Source organism: Gossypium raimondii, chromosome 9 (assembly GCF_025698545.1).
Source record: "Gossypium raimondii isolate GPD5lz chromosome 9, ASM2569854v1, whole genome shotgun sequence".
Lineage (NCBI taxonomy): Eukaryota > Viridiplantae > Streptophyta > Magnoliopsida > Malvales > Malvaceae > Gossypium > Gossypium raimondii.
In genome coordinates this window covers 47,573,250-47,592,462 of record NC_068573.1, presented here as the reverse complement: position 1 = coordinate 47,592,462, position 19,213 = coordinate 47,573,250, and the positions used below count along the sequence as shown (strand labels likewise).

General features: G+C 31.3%; 5 protein-coding genes and 1 non-coding gene across 9 annotated transcripts; 2 read left to right on the top strand and 4 right to left on the bottom strand.

Moving 5' to 3' along the window:
- Positions 1–220: 220 nt before the first annotated feature.
- On the bottom strand, positions 221–1,383 carry LOC105800531 (non-specific lipid transfer protein GPI-anchored 20). The gene is made up of 3 exons (XM_012631725.2): positions 992–1,383; positions 759–788; positions 221–667 (listed from the first exon to the last, which is right to left on the bottom strand). Exons 1-3 carry the CDS (start codon positions 1,347–1,349, stop codon positions 393–395), a joined length of 663 nt encoding a protein of 220 aa, XP_012487179.1. The 5' UTR covers positions 1,350–1,383; the 3' UTR covers positions 221–392.
- Positions 1,384–4,990: 3,607 nt separating this feature from the next.
- On the bottom strand, positions 4,991–6,225 carry LOC105797989 (non-specific lipid transfer protein GPI-anchored 5). Of its 2 annotated transcripts, none has more exons than XM_012627850.2 (3): positions 5,867–6,225; positions 5,622–5,687; positions 4,991–5,331 (listed from the first exon to the last, which is right to left on the bottom strand). In XM_012627850.2, exons 1-3 carry the CDS (start codon positions 6,183–6,185, stop codon positions 5,192–5,194), a joined length of 525 nt encoding a protein of 174 aa, XP_012483304.1. In that variant the 5' UTR covers positions 6,186–6,225; the 3' UTR covers positions 4,991–5,191. The 2 variants fall into 2 exon arrangements, with proteins under 2 accessions (XP_012483304.1, XP_052476656.1); XM_052620696.1 differs by having other exon boundaries at positions 4,991–5,328.
- A 594-nt stretch (positions 6,226–6,819) lies between these two features.
- Positions 6,820–7,865, top strand: LOC105797988 (non-specific lipid transfer protein GPI-anchored 5). 2 transcript variants are annotated; one of them, XM_012627848.2, is made up of 3 exons: positions 6,820–7,169; positions 7,335–7,400; positions 7,588–7,865. In XM_012627848.2, exons 1-3 carry the CDS (start codon positions 6,851–6,853, stop codon positions 7,713–7,715), a joined length of 513 nt encoding a protein of 170 aa, XP_012483302.1. In that variant the 5' UTR covers positions 6,820–6,850; the 3' UTR covers positions 7,716–7,865. The 2 variants fall into 2 exon arrangements, with proteins under 2 accessions (XP_012483302.1, XP_052477352.1); XM_052621392.1 differs by having other exon boundaries at positions 7,579–7,865.
- Positions 7,866–10,604: 2,739 nt separating this feature from the next.
- On the bottom strand, positions 10,605–12,078 carry LOC105800530 (CASP-like protein 1C1). Its single transcript, XM_012631724.2, has 3 exons — positions 11,758–12,078; positions 11,524–11,626; positions 10,605–10,954 (listed from the first exon to the last, which is right to left on the bottom strand). The coding sequence occupies exons 1-3, from the start codon at positions 11,910–11,912 to the stop codon at positions 10,721–10,723; spliced, it is 492 nt and encodes a 163-aa protein (XP_012487178.1). The 5' UTR covers positions 11,913–12,078; the 3' UTR covers positions 10,605–10,720.
- A 3,991-nt stretch (positions 12,079–16,069) lies between these two features.
- On the top strand, positions 16,070–18,190 carry LOC105800529 (FCS-Like Zinc finger 8). Of its 2 annotated transcripts, none has more exons than XM_012631723.2 (3): positions 16,070–16,759; positions 16,858–17,646; positions 17,746–18,190. In XM_012631723.2, exons 2-3 carry the CDS (start codon positions 16,913–16,915, stop codon positions 17,846–17,848), a joined length of 837 nt encoding a protein of 278 aa, XP_012487177.1. In that variant the 5' UTR covers positions 16,070–16,759; positions 16,858–16,912; the 3' UTR covers positions 17,849–18,190. The 2 variants fall into 2 exon arrangements, with proteins under 2 accessions (XP_012487177.1, XP_012487175.1); XM_012631721.2 differs by having other exon boundaries at positions 16,073–16,759; positions 17,743–18,190.
- Positions 18,191–18,986: 796 nt separating this feature from the next.
- On the bottom strand, positions 18,987–19,211 carry LOC128033020 (small nucleolar RNA U3). The gene has a single exon (XR_008189355.1). It is a non-coding gene; the product is annotated as a small nucleolar RNA U3 (small nucleolar RNA).
- Between the last annotated feature and the right edge of the window lie 2 nt (positions 19,212–19,213).

Here is a 19,213-nt window from a genome sequence, read left to right as displayed (position 1 = left end):
ATGCATTCTATCTATTTAATCTTGATTCTAAAAAATTAAAAATAAAATGATAAAAAAACCTCTGGGATTTCATATTGAATTCCTTGAGAATTACTCAAATGGAACTAATAAACAACTTAATTTGCTAATAATAGAAGATCAGTAAGGTACCAATAATTTATGATCTTTTCCCATTTTCACATCAAATTAACCAATAAAAATAATCATTGCAGAAATAAAATAAAAAAACAAATTTTATTACTCAATAAATAAAAATTACACTAATATGTATATTTTATATAAAATGTAAAGTCACCCAATATTAGCTCTTAAAAGGCAAAACAATGGTTTTCAGTTCAAGCCACTAAAAGAATACCGCTCACCAAACAAATCAATCAATACATATTATATAATTAGTACTTGAAAATCACAAATCCCAATGTGAACACCAAAAGGAATGGTGAGAAACTGTAAGCGGGGTTGGCAGCTGATGGGGTGAGAACAGGGCGGCTCCCCGTTGCGGCCGTCGGGGCTCCCGAACCTGCTGTGGACGATGGTGGAGTTAGAGCCGGTGTGGTGCCGGAATCAGGCACCTCGGCAGATGGTGTCGGTTCCGGCACAATGGGACTTTGGGGGCTTAAAGATGGTGAAGCTCCAGGGGAGAGTTTGGGTGCTAGAGAGACTGGACCTGTCAAACGAATAAATAAACTAATAAGCAAATATAATTCAGTTTGTATTGATGGTTTATATTTTCAAAGGATTTATGAATATATCTATACCTGGAGCAGGAATAGGTGCACCACGGGGCGCTGCAAAAAAAAAAAATGGTTCAATTCGGATAAATGCAGTTTTAAATTTGTAAATTGAAAACTGAATTAAATCGAATATGTTTAACTAATAATCAAACTCAAATCCTACTTGAACAGGCTTGATTTTCAATTTTTTCTTCAAATTTATGATTCGTAATTTTGTTCAGGTGATAAAATCATAAGACATCAGTGAATATATGTACCATTGCATTGGAGGGGAACATTAGGCATGTTACAAGCTCGAGGAAGGGAGACGGCAAGGGTCCGGTTAATCGGAAGCCGGAAAGGTACACTTCCTGTGACGATGAGGCACGTGCAACCCATGCTACTGCTCGTGAGGTTTTTAAGAGCGTTACAACAAGCGGCGCTGGGCGACGTGGCGTTGGCACTGCTATTGGTGAGGAAATTGAAGCAAGGAGTGAAAGTGGTAAGCATAGCCGGAGTGCATGGATTGTTGATGGTCTGTCCATTAACAGGCAACAACAACATCATCAATGACATCAAAGCTAAGACGACCATAACTGGAACATGGTGAGAAGAACATGACTTGGAAAACTCCATTGTTGAGAAGAACTGGATAATGAGTTTTGAGTGTTGGGAATTAGATGATTTGGAAGGGAAAGGAAAGTGTGGATTTATAGGGAAGAAATATTTGTTTGGATTAGGTAATTAATGAAACAGGTGGTGGGGTTTTGAAGTTGGTTTATGAAGTTCAACTACCTTAACCAAATGTTTTGAATACAAAAGGAGATTGGTTTAGTTTAGTTAGTTTAATGGGCCCTATTTTGACTTAAACCTGCCCTTGGGATCACTTTATCAAATCATAAATCCATCAGTCACCATTATGGAACAAAAACTTTAACCCATTTTCAGAATAAATTTACATAATTTTTTATAACATTAATGTATATATTTTAATTTATGATATCAAATTAAATAAAAAAAATAGCGAATGAGGTGTTTGGTTTGGTGGCAAATGCTTGAGGACTCATACTCAAGTAAGTCCTACCTATATAGAATGTTTGGTGGATTTTATAGTTAGTTAATTAATTAGTTAGTTATTAATTTAATTTATTTATTAAATTAATTTTTGGTAGATAAAAATAGTATTAAGCTATTACACTATGACAATCAAATTAAAACATCATAGAAACATTATATTCCGTTAGTATTAGACACCGCATTAAAAGAGGTGGCTCTGTTAATAAATATAATCATGTGAACCCTGTACCAGAGCACTTGGCCAAATGGTTTGCAATTTCATTATGGGTTTTTAGAACATGGTGAATATGTACCTTCCAGCCCTAGTAAATCAAGTGATGTATTAGGCACAATTCCATCAAACTACTATCGACAAATCCACCAACCAAAATCATCTCCACCAATAGAGCATTATTACATTCAAACTCTAAATGTCGGTAACTCTTATCTCACGCTAAACATAGGCCCTTCAAGAACAACCCGTACTTTAATCTTGAATATTATATCTTGACCGAAGCTCAACGAAAATCCACATAACTAAAACCCATTCTCACCTCTAAACACCCCTCCAATAGAAACATACAAACTACTAGATGGTACTGCACCATGTGCATTGAGTTATTTATTTATTTCCATTAAATTGGAAAGACAAATACGAATGATAGAAATGGCAACGCACAATCAGCACATACATCCCAAAAACGATTCCATTAATAATTTATTATAAGTAATTTTAAAGCTTACCTAATATTTAATGTTTTACCTCACCAAAAAACCAATTTTATCCTTTACACTCACTTTCCTATACACATGAGGAAATATTTTTTCGAGGTTCTTTAGTTTTCACACGTGGGTTTAGGTTATAAAAGTATTTTATATATAGTAAAAATTAAATTTATAAATAAATATAACACTTAATAAATGCTCAATTTATTTATAAAATCTAAAAATTATAAACAATATATTAAATAATTATTTATAAATCAGTCCCCTCCAACTTTTATATCATGCTCTAATTAATGGCTCCAAAGAAGATTAAACCTAGAAGTTTTCATAGTAGGACGGTTTGTTTTTTGCCCAGCTTATTATTTGGGTAAAGCTTAGATTATTAATACATAATTTTTTAAATCAAGTCTTAATCCAACACATAAATATTTTTATTTCTTTTAGGTCTAATAAGTCAAATATAAATATGTTTAGTGTAATTAAAATTTTCAAAGTTTTCTCATATAATTGGAAAACATTTAAGACTCGTATTTACGTTAAATACAAATATCGAACACAAATATTTTAAAAATAAAATTAAAAAACACGGGCACTCCTCTCCGCTGTTTGCAATGTGAACTCTCTACCTCGCTAGGACCCAGTCTCCCCTGACAAATTTCACTTTGATCTTTTAATTTTTATAAAATTTTAATTTAATAAAAATAAAATTACACTTTAATTTAACCCTCGCCGTCAAAAAGTTTGTCTTAACCCTTCAAAAACCATATATTTTTTTTCAGACCCATTTTTTGTCACTGGGTATAAAGCCTACCATGAAAAGAAAAATTACTTTTTGGCTTTACGTTTAAAAAAACGAAAGCATCATAAATTTCATTACATGATTTAAAAAAAAGTATTTGAAGAATTTTAAAAAAAATCTGTATTTCAATATTTAGCTCTGTTATACTATGCTCTCTTTTTTTCAATTTTTTCAAAGCAAAATTTATTTTACAAGCTAAATAAAAATTTCATATATTTTTTCAATCTTTTTCCAAAGCAAAAATTATATTATTTCCACATATTTGATAAACATATATTTTTAATTAAAATCTATTGCAATTTCTAACTTTTAAAATGTTTACGACCTATTCTTAAAAATGAATAATAAAATAAACATTTTTATTTCATGTTATTATCCATTAAAAACACTAAATTATATTTGCAAATATAAAAAAAAAACTCAAGATTTGCTCATATTTGCAAAAAGTTTATGTTTTTGGTCATTAAATTTTAAAAAAGTTATAAAATAGTCACTAAATTATTCTAAATTTTTCATTTAAGTCATTGAACTATTTGGAAGTTTTTATCTAATTTATTAGGTTGTTAAGTTTTTCTTTTTAAAGTCCAGCTAGCGAGTTCCAAGTGGCGATTTGACAATAAATACAGTGGATTAGTACCCATCAACGAGTAGAAGAACATGCTTTAGATTCAAGTCGATCTGACGGTCAGTGTTGAAGATCAAAGAAAAAAGATGTATGGATTCTGATTTGTAGTTTCGTGATATTTAAAGTTATTTCAGACAAAAAACGGAACTGTAGAAGAGAAAAGGAACATGCCTGCCACATGGTAGAAGAAGTGTCCTTTGTTCCTTTTATATATAGGTATATAGATTTCTATAAAGTTATATAGATTACTAGTGCTAAAATGATTTTTCGTTCCTGTTAAAAATTTAGAACAAATAAATCTAAATACACATGAAGGTTTTCATAAAGCCAATATACAACCAATAATTATCTTTTACAAAAATAAAAATTAATTAAGTGTTTTTGATATCAAGAACTTGTAATATCAATTTTCAAAAACATAATTCAAAATAATCACACTAGCAATAACAATTTTGAATAAGAATACTAAATTTTTAATCAATATTCAAGAAAAATTGAAGATTTTATAAATGCAAATCAATCCTAATTTCTAGAAAGATTTGTATTAATCAATCTTTAAAAGTATAACCCAATCAAGATGTTATAGTAATATCATATAAAATCATTCAATAAACAAAAATAATCTTACATAAAAAAATTTTAAGCTTGAAAAGAAAAAAAAAGAAAGAATAGTTACCAAATTAGAAAACACTTGAAAGTATTGAAATATTGATAATTTATCTTATAAAAATTCTAAATAAAAATTCTAAAGAGAACTTGAGAGAATAATAGAAATTTAAAAGAAATTGTAAGTGTTGAAAGAAAATTAAAATTAAAGGGTTAGGATTTTTTGAGGTTTAGTGAATAGAAGCATATTCATTTATTTTTATATAAAATAATTTATTTTATAAAATAATTATTTTTCAAACAAAATTGGTGAGTTATTTTTAAAAATAATTATGAAGTTAAATTTTTTGGGATTAATTATAAAATTTTTAAAATATATAAAAATAAAGTTTGTATTGTTTTATGGGGTCAACTCATCTCACAATCTTATGAAAGGTTTAAATTAAAATCGATAAAATTTAGATATTCAATGCGGAAATCATAATAAATAAACTTTATTGAGAAAGGAAGAGAAGCCATAACTCTCTTCAGCAATACAAAATCATATGTACCCCATATGGATGGGGTACCAAATTATAAACATCACAATGTATTCAGAACCAATGGGAAAATAAGTTACAAAATCATAATAATATCATAAAATGTTTTTCAAATAGGATAGAAGATTCAATGTGATATGGCCACCATGAGGAAGAACAGCCATGAAAGTGTCAATTTGGCGGTGGTCATGCTTCCATTTGATGATGATGATGGCGGTGGTGGTGATCCTCCTTCCTCAGTGGATGGTACAGTTTTTGATCCACCTTCTACACCCATTTCCAATATTTATCAATGAACAAACTTATAAAGGATAGGGGTAAGTATTTTCATGCTATGCTACTCGGATTTGGTTGAGTATTAGATGCAAGAATGTCTTTAGTATAGCTATGCTCGATTTTTTCAAAGTTTTTTTATGCATTTAAAGGATTCTTGAAAGTCATATCTCCCTATCTATGTATGGGATATGAGTATGGGACACAAGTAATTCAATAAAATGAAGTGTCAAAGTAATATAGGCTTAAAACAAATGCTGATCAAAGCAACAACAATCATGTACCTGTAGGCATTGTACTCCCAGATTCTGGTGATCCAACTGGAGAGTCTGCAGGCGCTGGAGAAGCACCTAATAATACCAACCAACCAAACATGGTGTCAGCAGAATAGCAGGTTTCAGTAAATTAATTACAATTGTCTCTTAATTACTTGAAGACCTTCGAAACTACTACTGTTTTTCGTTTTTGGTTCATATATGCGAGAATGTGATTGAAAAGAAACACATATATAGGTTAATTGTATCCATACCATTACAGGCACTGATGGGTGGAGTCTGAACATTGCATGCGCCAGGTAAGGCCAAAGCTTGAGTCCGGTTGACGTTGATCCCCAGCGACGAACCACCACCATTAAGGACCTCACACAAGCATTGGGGTGACGAACTCACGACACTGGCAAGCTGTGTGCAGCATTGTTGAGACGGGGTCGACGAGTTTCCCGCAATGAAATTGAGGCAAGGTGACATGCTGATCAATACAGTAGTGCAACCGGATTGAGCTTTAGCTCCCGCATAAAACATGACCATTAGGACCATGACAAAACATGTCGCCATCTTCATGTTTGCCATTACTTTAATTTCTCTTAGTTTGATAAAATTTCTGGGAATTCTTTAAGGACTTTGCAATGGGGTTTGTATTGGTGCAAAGAGACTTTTATAAGGAGACCTTGCAAATGATGGTAGTTGTTGGTGACCAACTTTTGCTACTGTTTTATATATTGCAAGTGTTCAAAAATGGAGGTCTTAGGTTAACTAAAACTTAAAACCTCTTTGTCCCCTAAAATCAAGTATGTATGTACTAAGTTGTAATTCAGATTGATTCAAGATAAAAATCGAATTGTTATAACTTAAATAATTAAATTTGTTTACTCAATAAAAAATGTGTTCGAACCGAATTGAGTAGCTTGTGAAGATATATAAAAAGCTAAATTTTATTAAAAGGTGGAACAAAAACTCGTTTGGCTTTAAAACCCGTACATAAATCCGGCATCACATACCCATCAACTGATTTATAGGTTGGTCACCCACATATAATTTTATAAAGCCTTAAGCCTCCATTATTGAACACTTGGAAAGATATAAAGCCCGCAGTTGGCTATTGGTCCTGTTAAAACAGTAGCAAAAGTTGGTCACCAACCACTGCCATCATTTGCATAGGTCTCCTTATAAAAGCCTCATTGCACCAATTCAAGCCCCATTTCTTTGAAATTATCTAACCAAGAGAAATTAAAGTAATGGCAAATATGAAGATTGCAACATGTTTTATCATGGTCCTAATGGTCATGTTTTCTGCGGGAGCTAAAGCTCAATCAGGTTGCACTACTGTATTGGTCAGCATGTCACCTTGCCTCAATTTCATTGCGGGAAACTCGTCGACCCCGTCTCAACAATGCTGCACACAGCTTGCCAGTGTCGTGCGTTCGTCACCCCAATGCTTGTGTGAGGTCCTTAATGGTGGTGGTTCGTCGCTGGGGATCAACGTCAACCGGACTCAAGCTTTGGCCTTACCTGGCGCATGCAATGTTCAGACTCCACCCGTCAGTGCCTGTAATGGTATGGATGCAATTAACCTATCTATGTGTTCCTTTTCAATCTCATTCTTGCATATATGAAACCAAAATAAAAAACAGTTGTTTTAAGTACTTAAGAGATAACTGTAATTTACTCAATCTGCTATATATTCTGCTAACACCATGCTTGCTTGCTTATTATTATAAGGTGCTTCTCCAGCTCCTGCAGACTCTCCAGTTGGATCACCAGAATCTGGGAGTACAATCCCTACAGGTATATCATTGTTATTGCCTTGATCAACCTTTCCTTTAAGCCTATGTTACTTTAATTCCTCATTTCCGTCGAAGTACTCGCGTCCAACATTCATATCTTGCACATAGCTACAGAGAGAGATATAGCATGAAAATTACCCCAATCCTTTATAAGTATGTTGATTGATAAATATTGAAAGTTGGTGCAGAAGGTGGATCTAAAACTGTACCATCCTCAGAGGAAGATGGATCACCATCATCATCATCGAATGGAAGCACCATGACCAAATTGACACTCTCATTACTGTTCTTCCTCATTGTGGCCATATCACATTGAATCTTCTATCCTATTTGAAAAACATTTTATGATATTATTGATTTTGTTACATAGTTTCCCATTGGTTGTGCATACTTTGTGATGTTTATTACTGAAGAGAGTTATATGGCTTCTCTTCTTTTGTCAATAAAGTTTATCTACGTTTGAACATCCCTACTCTCCTCTAGTGATGGCAAAAAAACTTAAAATCCACGAGTTCCAAGTTGATCTTAGGGTCGTTTTCTTTAAATTGAGTTTTGAGGCAAAACAGATTAATTTTATAAAATTGTTAGATCGAGTTTAGCGTAAAACCACCCCGCCCTACCTTAAGATATTTATAAATTTATCCTTCTACATATTTAATATTAAATAAGTTAAAAATCTTTAAAATCTATCACTATCAACTTCATTTTATCACCTTTACTCCCATTGCACACTAATTTTTTTTAAATTTATTTTCCCAAATCATGTTTAGCATGATCTTTATTGAAAATAACAATAGCTTCAAAAGTAAACCATGAACACAACCATTTCAATGTTGAACAAAAAAAAATGAACACATCAAAACCAATGGGAAGTGGTGCCAATTTTTTTAAAATAATTAATCACAATTTCAAAAGAAAAGGTTTGAACTCGGGCCAAGTTGGATCGGGATAGGGTATACAATTAATTTTCGGGTTTAAGTTCAAGTGGATTAAAAATTTTAAGATCAAAATTAAGGTCAAGGCATGACAGTAAAGTATTAAATCATTGAACTGTTAAAATCGTTATTGTATAGCCTTCTTTATTCGCACCACTTACACAAAAAAAAAAAAACATCACTTCTACTTCTCTTTTACAATTTTTTTTTCATTAAACAATTTTAAACGTCACGAATCTTGAACCAAAATTCAAACATCTTTTTTCTTCGATTTTTGACATTAATCGTCAGGTCGACTTGAATCTTAGGTAGGTTATTCTACTCATCATTGGGTACTGATCCATCGAGCCGATTGTTGTATCGCCTCTTGGAGCTTACTAGTCGGACTGTTTTGACAAAAAAACTTAACAGATCAATTAAATAAAAATGTCTGAATAGTTCAGTGATTGAAATAAAAACTTTCAAATAGTTCAATAGCTATTTTGTAATTTTTTAAAGTTAAATGACCAAAATATAAACTTAGTAGTAATTTAATAACATTGAGTGTAATTTGCCCAAAGAATAAAAAAAAATATAGGTATATGCATGATGTAATGAAAAAGAAATAATGTCGACATCATGTCATAGAAAATAAAAAATAACCTAACCCTATATCGAGTTGGAGCAAGTGGGGAATTACTTAAATATTTTCTTCCACGATGTAACCTTGATCTTGATGACTTCGTGACCATGCAATAAGGTTAAGGTTGAAAATGGGGTCCAAAAATATTTCCATTATTGGACTATATATATCAATTCAAACATAAATGTAATATTATTTCCTTGTTAATTCAATTCTATTAAAGATAAAAGTTCGAACGTCGTTTTATGGATTAAATAGATTATCAAAGGTGAATATAGAAAGGAGAAAACTTATTGAAATTTTTCTTTTAATCCTTTTAAATAAAAAATAAAAGTTAATATATGATAGTCTTATAGTTTATCTCACAAAATAAAAATATTTTATTTAATTCCTTTAAAATGATAAAATATAAATTAATATAAAATAAAATAAAACTTTTGCTTTATAAAAATTTATAATTTAATTTTTCCCTCTTAAAAAAAATTAACTTTTATTGTGAAAATTATAAATAATTTAAAAGTTGTATTGAGATGTTGACGTGCTCCCAAAAGGATTTTTGAAGCTAAAACGGGTGATGGAAATCCTCTTGAGTCTATTAATGAATCAAGCTCCAATCCAATGGGACCTACATTGAGGTGTGGGGATGCCCTCTAGGCTCTACCCATTATTTTGGTAATTAAGGCTTTGATAAGACTAAAGAGTAGACTTCACTTAACAACAAAATTTTAGTGCATTTATAGACTAAACAAATTTCTTAAACCTAGGTGAGTAGTTGAAGCCTAGCGAGTCTACCAAGATAGCCTATTATTGTTGTATCACTCGTATAAATATCATTATCCGAAGTTATAAGCTATTAATAGGAGGTTATATATGTGTTTCTGGCAGACGAAAAAGGTAACATAAATGATGCAATGGGAATTTAGTTGAATTGTCATATAATTTAATTGAGAGCAAAGTTTCTTGAATGAAACCCAATTTATTGTTACTTTACATGCAAAAATGGAAAATGCAAAGGAAAGGTACTTTTCAGCCCAAACATGAAACCAAGAAAGAGGCAGTGGTGGTGAGTGGGTGACACAGCTTTTTGAAGTTTAATATTCACATGAAATTTAATCACTTTGTGGGTTAGTACCATTAGTGGACCTATATATTTCAGATGTTTTAATCATGTTGGGGGTAGTAAAAGTTGACATTTTTAGCTATTTTTTATTTTAATTTTATTTTGGGTGTGTTTTGTTTAAATTTATTTAGATTTAGATTTAGATTTAGATATATTTTGATATCCAATTTATTTATCAAACATATATTATTTATAATTGTATACGTAATTATACTTGTAAACTATTTTTAAAAAAACATTTTGACTATTGATCTAAAAAGTTGTTTTTGGTTATGAAAAAATATATACTTTTCAGCAATTAAGAAAATATATAAAATTAAATTATAAACTAAAAAAATTATGTTTATCTTTATTAACAAAATAAAATATTTATATATTGTGATTAATTGATAGCTTCATTTATATCTCATTTGAATGAGCAAAACCCCAACCAAAAGAATTTGAGTTTTTTTAACTATAAAAAAGAGCCTTTATTGATATCTGATGTATAAACAAAAGAAAATTGGAAAATTCCAAGTAGACAAAAGATTAAAAACCCAAGAAAGGCATTGCATAATTCTGCCCCAAAAGGATTATTGAAATGAAAATAATACTTAAAAAAATGAAGCAAAAGCTCCATACTTTAGACCTCTATGGCTATGTAATTAAGACTTTCCAAGAAGAAGAGGGTTTAGAACAGTGTGAAGAGAGTAAAGGAAGAGCAACATATAGAGAACTACACTGATGAACCCAACAATTAATGCTCCTTTAACTTGGTTGCAATACTTGGTGACTTGGTCACATATTGGTAGCCAACCTGCAATTGGGTTCCCTTTCTCCCCCACATAAGCAATCGCTAAGGCTGCTGATATGCTTGATGTAAGCAAAATTGTGAAAACCTTGCAAAAGAAGGGGAAAAAACCATCACTCTATAAAAATAAAAGCTGAAAAGTTTGGTGTTAAAATAGTTTAAATTGAATAACTAGATTTTTGGAGGGGCCAAAGTTTCATGTTTAATTAAAGCTAAAAAAGGATTAAATTGAAATGTTTATACTTAAAAGGCATTAAAAAGTGATAGTATACCATTTAGTCAAGGTCCCCATGGCTAAGTACATATCAATATAGTATCAATCAGATTGTTTTGTTAACCTAGCCATAAACTTGGGAGTTAAATATGACGTGAATCTCATTTAAAACACAGTGATCAAATTATAAATTTGTGTGTACTTATCGTATAGACAAATTTGATATGACATATTTAAAACAAAAATTACCCTCTTAAGTTTTAGTGACATCACTTGTTTTTCAACACGTTATATTCAAATTATCCATACGATAAGTACATACATTTTTTAAATATATTTCAAGTTAAATCCAAACCGACATTTAACACCTAAATTGATCAAATGATTTGATTGATAGAATATTGGTAGTGCAAATAACCTAAAAATTGAAGGAAAAAAATTACCGCATCTAGTGCAACAACTAATCGCCAAAGAAGACTTTTGGATGGAAGAAACAACACCAAGAACCCATAGATGCTTACTATTGCATTTACAATAACAAAGTACCTACAAATACAACAAGTTTTCAGTCACACATTAACATCAAAAGAATGGGGATGATTGCCCTTTGTGATTAAGTCCTTTGTGGGCACCCTCCACCAGAAAGAAAATGAAGTTGGAAGCTTGAAATTACTCACTTAAAAGCTGGTGTATCCGAGTATTTAGCTTCAAACGAGAACACCAAAACAGTAGCTCTTTGACGGCTAGAAATCATTATAATAACAGCTGAAAGTGTGGTGCAAAAGGCTATGAACCTTAGCAGGAAAGTGAAGATCCTCTTGGTTTCAGCCATGGAAGTTGCAGAGAAGGTAGGAGAGGCAGATGAATGGAGGTGTGGACTTAATAGACATGTTTGAGGCTTTTGTAGTTTACTTTTTGTTAGTTGAAATCTCCAACTGTAACCCCTCCACCGCCCATTGCAAAAATTTTTCTACGTTGGCTGCTTCCATTGGATACTTGTAGCTAATGATTATTGTGGTCATATGTGCAATTCTTTGTTTAGGTTAGGTTACCAGTTTCTTTCATAATATAGATATGTGTGTGTGTGTACATGTTTTTTTTTTTTCTCTCTTTTTGAATATATACATGTTGTTTTCGTTACAAAAGGCTCAGTTTGATGCTTTATTTCCAACCAACAGTGTAGAAGATTTTTTAAAAATAGGGTTAATTGCAACAAACACCCTCTATAGTTCAAATTCTTAATTAGGCTTCAAACTTTAATTATTCTTATTAACTTCTTAAAGTGTTAATATCATTAAATTAGGTCATTTTGTTAGTATTAGAGTCGTAGACAAGGGGACAAGTAGGGGCCTGTCCCCCTAATGATAAATCTCTCATTTAGTACCTTTAAATTTTGTTAAATTATAAGTTAGTGTAAATTACACTTTGGACTCTCTAAAACTTATAATTCATTTCTAGCCCTCTTAAAACAAATTTCTAGCTCTGTCCTAGTTAGTATATTTAAAACATTGATCAAATTAATTTAAACATATTTATACTTATCAAATGAATAATTTGGATCTAACGTATATAAGAAAAAAGAAGGGTAAACTACACCCAATTTCACTAAACTATTAGTTTACGTTTTGGTCACTTAACTTCAAAAAGTTACGAAATTGCCACTGAATTATTCAAAAGTTTTTATTTAAGTCACTAGGTTGTTAAGTTTTTTTTTTTAAAGTTTCGCTAGTAAACTCTAAGCAACGATTTGACTATCTGTGAGTTGAATATCCATCAACGAGTAGAAGAACATACCTTAGATCCAAGTTGAATTGACGGTCAGTGTCGAAGATCGAAGAAGAAAGTTGTTTGGATTATAGTTCGTATATTCGTAATGTTCAAAGTTGTTTTATGAAAAAAAAACTGAATTGTAAAAGAGAAGGGGAATGGGAGCTTTCGATTAGTGCAAGTGATATGAGCAAAGAAGGCCATATAACGGTGATTTTAACAGGCCAGTGACTTAAATGAAAACTTTCAAATAGTTTAATGACTAATTTACAGCTTTTTAAAGTTGAATGATAAAATCATAAATGTGCTAATAGTTTAATGGCATTAAGTGTAGTTTACCTAAAAAAGAAATATACAACTTTCATAGTGGGCATATGCATGTTTAAATTTTGATTAGCATGTTTTACATATGCACCATATTATATCTGAGTTGATCTCTAATGCCTAAGCTAATATTAGTGTGATAAAATGACCTAATTGATATGATATTAATACTTTAAGGATTTACTTTGAATGCTTTAAAGTCTAAGGGCTAATTTATGATATAAACCAAGATTTGAGGATACTTGATTTAATTAATTATTTCTCTAAAAATAGGATACAATTATGTTGTCAGAAAAAATACAACCATACAAATTTTGTTTACCTAATATTGAATCATGCATATTTTGCTTGGTGATTTTATTAAAGGAGTGTGTTCGTGGTTACGAAATAATTTTTCAAAGGGTCCCTACAAGTTTCTTCTCAACTGTGTCCCTGCTATTAAAATTCCATCAATAATTTTCACAAGGGTGTTTTAGGAAATTAAATTAAAGTGTATCATCATAATAATCAGCCATAGGTGGGTCAGGAATTGAAATGGGAGTTACGGGGGGTCCACCTTGAGGGCCCAACCTGGGCCCACGATCATGATTGTGGTGATGCAGGTTTACATGGGGGTCCCACATATTTATACGTTATATTATACGAAGGGCCCCACCTTTGACAGAGCGAACAACTTATACTGAACGTATTACATGAGCTTTTGAGTTACTGTAGATTCAATAAGTATACGTAAACATTTGTTCAAAAATAAATAAATAAATACCGATTTGACAAAAACGAAAGCTCTAATGTTGAATGGAATTGAATGTTCTCCGACTGTTTTGGTCCATTTACGGTTATTGCTTCTGTGAATATGGTGGCTAAATAATTTCAACGCATTACATAAGGTAAATATTATATAATTGTTTAGTTTTTCATAATATTTTTTCATTTTTCTGTGTAAATAATCTAATATTGGTTCACAGCTAACAATATATTCACCGTTTAAAGTAACAATGAGACGAAGAACACCATGCATTGATGGGTGGTAAAGCCCCATATTGACTATCATTAGATTTTTTTTTCTGTGGCCGATAAATTCATAATTTTTTTCTAGATTCATTCTTACATTAAGGGTCTGTTTGATTGAATGAATTGATTTTCCGGAAAATCATTTTCAACTTTTCCAGCGTTTGATTGGCGGAAAACATTTTCCATTTGGAAAATGAACTCCAAAACAAGGGAAAATGGGTTACATTTTAGGGAAAATGTCTTACCCTTTCAATTTCCGTAAGACATTTTCCGTGCTCTCCTCTCTATCGCCTCCTTCATTCCTTCCTTCATTTCCGTGAAAATTGCTTCATTTATCAATTTTCCAAGAACTTGTTTTTTAATTATTCAATACTTGTTTTTTAACACAATTATAAATAATTTATTTGATATTAATTTTTTCAATTTATAACGATTAATATTGTAGCTTAATAATTGAGTATTATTATAAATAAATCATTGCAATATATGTAAAAATAATTTAAAATATAAAATTTATTAATACATATCAATATATGTAAAATAATTTTTTCAAAAATATTTCAGAAATCGCCAAACAATGAAAATATTTTACATGATTCAATCAAACACCGTAAAATATTTTCCAGTAAATCATTTTACAGAAAAGTAAAACATTTTCCCGAAATCATTTTACTGAAAATATTTTACTTGCAATCAAACAGACCCTAATTGTTAAAAACGAAAACAAGTACATCAAAAAATTTTATGCGTTTGTAAATGGAAAATCGCTCAACTTAATTCAGTAACAAAATAAGTAATAAATCGAAATACTAGATTCATCTCATATATCAAAGTATTTCAAAATAAAGACTTTCGCTTTTTGTTTTCAATATTTGGAGTTGATACGTTAGATACAAATAGATCGTATATTGTAAATTTTCTCCACTTTTCTTTTCTTAATCGACCCCTCCCTTTTTATCCTTTCTTTTGTGCTCCTTAAGAACTAAAGAACTAAACAATAGGATTTCTTTCTTTTAACATAATGATAGACTTAATGATAATTTTTCTATTTTTTTATTACTCATTTTTTATCAGCATAATATTTTTCCTATTTTTTTTTCAATTATTGCTGGACTCTAGACTATATATAGTTTAGATAACCCGCAAAAATTTTCGACATATTTGACTGCGATCTTGATATAGACAGGGCGCTCATTCGTCTCAAAATCTTAATAGAACAATCTTTATTATTTGAAACGGTTCTTTCGAGCAATTATCAAAAGAGGACAATTAAGTTCGAGATTCACTCTTCGTAATTATATACATGGGTTTTGATATATAATTAAAAACTAAGTAATTAAAATACATTATTGACTAAAAATTTAAAATGCATTTTATCCTTATATGATAGGATTTAAAGTGTTTAAGTATTAAACAAAATTTTTTGACAATTAAACAAAAATTTAATCATTATTTCAAATAAAATTTGATAAAAATTAAGTTGTTAGCAAATTCCAAATGATAATTTGATGATCTATACAAATGGATCAATACCACTAACAAAAAAGACATCTTGTAGATCTAAATCGATCCGACGATCAATATAAAAGATCGGAAAAGAAAATTACTTTGACTTTTATTCATAAATTTGTAATGTTTAAAGTTATTTAATAAAAGAAAAAATTAAACTTTAGAAGAAAAAAAATCGAACATTCTATTATTATAAAAATATAAACAGAAAAAATTCAATACAACAACAATTTTAATATACATTCTATAATTTTTTAAAGTTAAATAATTTAGTGACTATGTTAAGCTAAATGTATATGGTTGAGCAGTCACGTCAGTCATCTTCTTTGAAAGCCATTGGTGGCGCTTTCCATATAAATGAGGCAAACCCCTCTATACGCTAACGATGAGACTAGCAATACAAATTTCCACTTCACTCCCCACTATACACACCATCAGCACTTGCAGATGATCAAAGCAGGTAGAGGAAGAAGAAGAAGCAGAAGAACACGAAGTAGTTTGCATCATTCATTTCTCATCTAAAAATTGAATCAGATTTTGATTAACATAGAAAAAAGCTCTCTCCTTTTTGTTTCTTCTTTTGTTCTCTCTCTCATACTTTCTGTTTTCTTTTTCTTTTTTTCTGTCCTTTTCCTACATTTGCATGCTAATTTTTCAGCACTGATGATGGAGAAGCTGAGTTTTTAGTGGGGTTTCAAAAATAAAAAAGAATACATAGAAAGAAGAGAACCCACTAGAAAAAAAGAGAGGGCAAAAGAAAAAAAAAACTGATCACCACCCCACATTTCATAATTCACTAGTCTTTTTGTTTTCTTGTTGGGTTTTCTTTGCCATTTTGGGGGTTTTATGTGAAAGTTCTTTTTCTTTTCTTTTTTTTTCCCTTTCCCTGGTTTTGTTGCTTAAAAATGGAGTCCACAGAGTTGTAACATACTACATAGGGACAAAGTGGTTTTCATTTTGCCTTTGGCTTTTATTTTTCTGGGTTTTTTTTTGTAAAGATGGTTGCTTTGGTTTCTGGTTGCTTTGGTTTCTTATTTTTGAAGCTTAAAACAGCAGCAGTTTCTGGGGGTAAAAGTTTCAATCTTTCCAGCTCTGTTAAAAAAAATTTTCTTCTTCATGTAATGTTTTATTATTATTATTAATATTTGTTCTTCTATTGTTTACAGTTCAACAATAATACCAATCCCAAGAAGCAGCAAGTGAAGGTATAAGGTTTTAATAATGGCAGATTGTGATTCTACTCTTCAATCTCCCACAGATAAGGTGCAAAAGAAGCCCACTTCATTCCCTAAATTGCTTACTGGTTTTACTTTAAAAGCATTTTCTGATAATACTGAGTCTATTATGAGTCCAAAATCTATACTTGATAGCAAGCCCTGTTCAGCTTTGAAAAACCCTTTTTGGTCTGAATCAAGTACTCCTAAAACCCCAGAACCTGAAGCCAAACACAAGCTTGATTCCAAAGGGATTGGTCTTGCCATTGTTGATTCTTTCAAAGATGATTACTTTGATCCCAACTTACCAAAACCTGTCCTTTTTGGTTCACAACTTAGGATCCAAATCCCATCTTTGCCCCATGTTCTTTCACCAGCAGAATCTCCAAGAACACCACCTGAGTTTAGCACCAAGACAAGAACATCTCAGTTGAGTTCATTTTCTTCTGTTCTGTCCCCTTCTTCAGTAAGGGAAACCTTGAATTCACCAAGGATCTTAATTGGGAATCTCCCAGCTTCTGAAATGGAACTCTCAGAAGATTACACCTGTGTGATATCTCATGGAAGTAATCCAAGAACCACCCATATCTTTGATGATTGCATTGTTGAAAGCTGTTGTGGGGTTGTTGGTTTCTCCTCTCCGAAGAGAAACGGGTCAAGTTACCAATCAGAAAATTTCCTTAGCTACTGTTATGCTTGTAAGAAGAATCTTTCTCCAGGAAAAGACATTTACATGTACAGGTTAGTCTCAAAGCTGTCCTTCAATGGAACTACTTGCTTCTTTTTGAATCTATATTTGATTAAATTTTGGTTCCATGTATGAAACTTGCTTCTCAGAAGTGAGAAAGCATTTTGCAGCAAAGAATGTAGGTACCAAGAGATGATGCTAGAAGAAAGCACCAACAAACTAGAATCTGATGACATCTTTGGGACTTATTCCTAACATTTGTTTCAAGTTCTCATCATCAGTCTTGCATAAAAGCCAGTCAAGGATTAAGTAAAACCAGCACAAATAACTTCTGTTTGTCAATCATCGTGAGAGTTTTTAATTGCTTTTAGCTGTTTAAAAGATGAAACTTTGGGTTTACTCTGTTGTATCTTCTTCAACAGGCTCTATGGTATTTGTAGAATTGATCTTTCTTTCTTTCTTTGCAAGTGATCTTTTGTGTTTTTTCTTTTGTCAAATAGTCTTTGGTGGTGGTGGTAATTGTAAATGCCAGTGATCATCATTCTGATTTGTGACTCTAAAGAAAAGCATATAATATTATATACTATATTTGCTTTATTTTATGTATATATTAGTCATCTTTCGATTAGGCACTAAGAACCAATTATTTCAACTGAAGTAGATTCTCTTCTTTCCTTACGTCAGCTTGGTTGCTTTAATGGAGAGTAGCTCTAATATATTATTTTTATATAGAAGCCTGATGTTATGACTTTAACCATTTTTAAAGGATCAAATAATTGAAACTAAAGGCCCCACCTCACCACCCCACTTTCAGGTGGGTTAATCCAAGGGGTAACAAGATTGCCGATATGATTTTTAACATCTTTAACATTATTTTAAAGTTGCTAGTTGAAACTTTTTTATCAGATGATGAAATAATTTTCTACTCTTGTGTTAGTAGTGGTATGAAATAATGTATAGGGTGTGAGTAATATAGTAATGTCCTTTTTTTCTTTAAGCTTTATCTTTGTAAAAAAGTATTAGGTTTAATGGTTGGTGCATTATCTGAAAACCTGTACACAAATTAATACGATCTTAAGCGCTCTCAAGCTCACTAATAAAAACCTGTTGCTCTAATCTTCCTTTATGTACACAAATCTCTTTGAACTTGTTTCACTTTCTCAAAACCAACCTATCTTGTAACTCAGAAAGTAAAGGTTAATGCTGAAACAAGCATTGAGAAAGAGCATGAAAAGGGGATACCCTTGATCATGAAATATGGATTGTTTGTTGAACCTTATGAATTGCGTGAAAGTAGGATATTTCAAATTCGGGAGTCCAAGAATTTTATAAAACGTTCTTGGTGGGAAAAAAATGTGGATGAAAGATCTCACTGAATTGAATTGGGACCATGAATCTAAAAAATAGTGAGAATTCTTGATCTCACATATGCGAATCGAAGATTTAGGAACGATCATCTGGGGTGAAGGTGAGGCAACAAAGGGGCATCACTGGATCAACAATCACGCTCTGATCACACATTCTCACTTCACCAACCAAACTAGAAATCCTGTCTCCTTTGAGCTAAAGGATACAGAGGTACGAGCCTATAGAACAGATCCTGTTCAGGTTAGGTCGTGC

Coding starts and splice junctions, on each gene's coding strand:
- LOC105800531 (XM_012631725.2), bottom strand. CDS start 1,349: ATGGAGTTTTCCAAGTCATGTTCTTCTCACCATGTTCCAGTTATGGTC. Junction 789..991: donor TGTTCCCCTCCAATGCAATG/GTACATATATTC, acceptor TTTTTTTTGCAG/CGCCCCGTGGTGCACCTATT. Junction 668..758: donor TGCACCTATTCCTGCTCCAG/GTATAGATATAT, acceptor TTCGTTTGACAG/GTCCAGTCTCTCTAGCACCC.
- LOC105797988 (XM_052621392.1), top strand. CDS start 6,851: ATGGCAAATATGAAGATTGCAACATGTTTTATCATGGTCCTAATGGTC. Junction 7,170..7,334: donor ACCCGTCAGTGCCTGTAATG/GTATGGATGCAA, acceptor TATTATTATAAG/GTGCTTCTCCAGCTCCTGCA. Junction 7,401..7,578: donor TGGGAGTACAATCCCTACAG/GTATATCATTGT, acceptor AAATATTGAAAG/TTGGTGCAGAAGGTGGATCT.
- LOC105800530 (XM_012631724.2), bottom strand. CDS start 11,912: ATGGCTGAAACCAAGAGGATCTTCACTTTCCTGCTAAGGTTCATAGCC. Junction 11,627..11,757: donor TCGGATACACCAGCTTTTAA/GTGAGTAATTTC, acceptor TTGTATTTGTAG/GTACTTTGTTATTGTAAATG. Junction 10,955..11,523: donor TAGTTGTTGCACTAGATGCG/GTAATTTTTTTC, acceptor TTCTTTTGCAAG/GTTTTCACAATTTTGCTTAC.
- LOC105797989 (XM_012627850.2), bottom strand. CDS start 6,185: ATGGCAAACATGAAGATGGCGACATGTTTTGTCATGGTCCTAATGGTC. Junction 5,688..5,866: donor ACCCATCAGTGCCTGTAATG/GTATGGATACAA, acceptor TGGTATTATTAG/GTGCTTCTCCAGCGCCTGCA. Junction 5,332..5,621: donor TGGGAGTACAATGCCTACAG/GTACATGATTGT, acceptor AAATGGGTGTAG/AAGGTGGATCAAAAACTGTA.
- LOC105800529 (XM_012631721.2), top strand. CDS start 16,913: ATGGCAGATTGTGATTCTACTCTTCAATCTCCCACAGATAAGGTGCAA. Junction 17,647..17,742: donor AAAGACATTTACATGTACAG/GTTAGTCTCAAA, acceptor CTTGCTTCTCAG/AAGTGAGAAAGCATTTTGCA.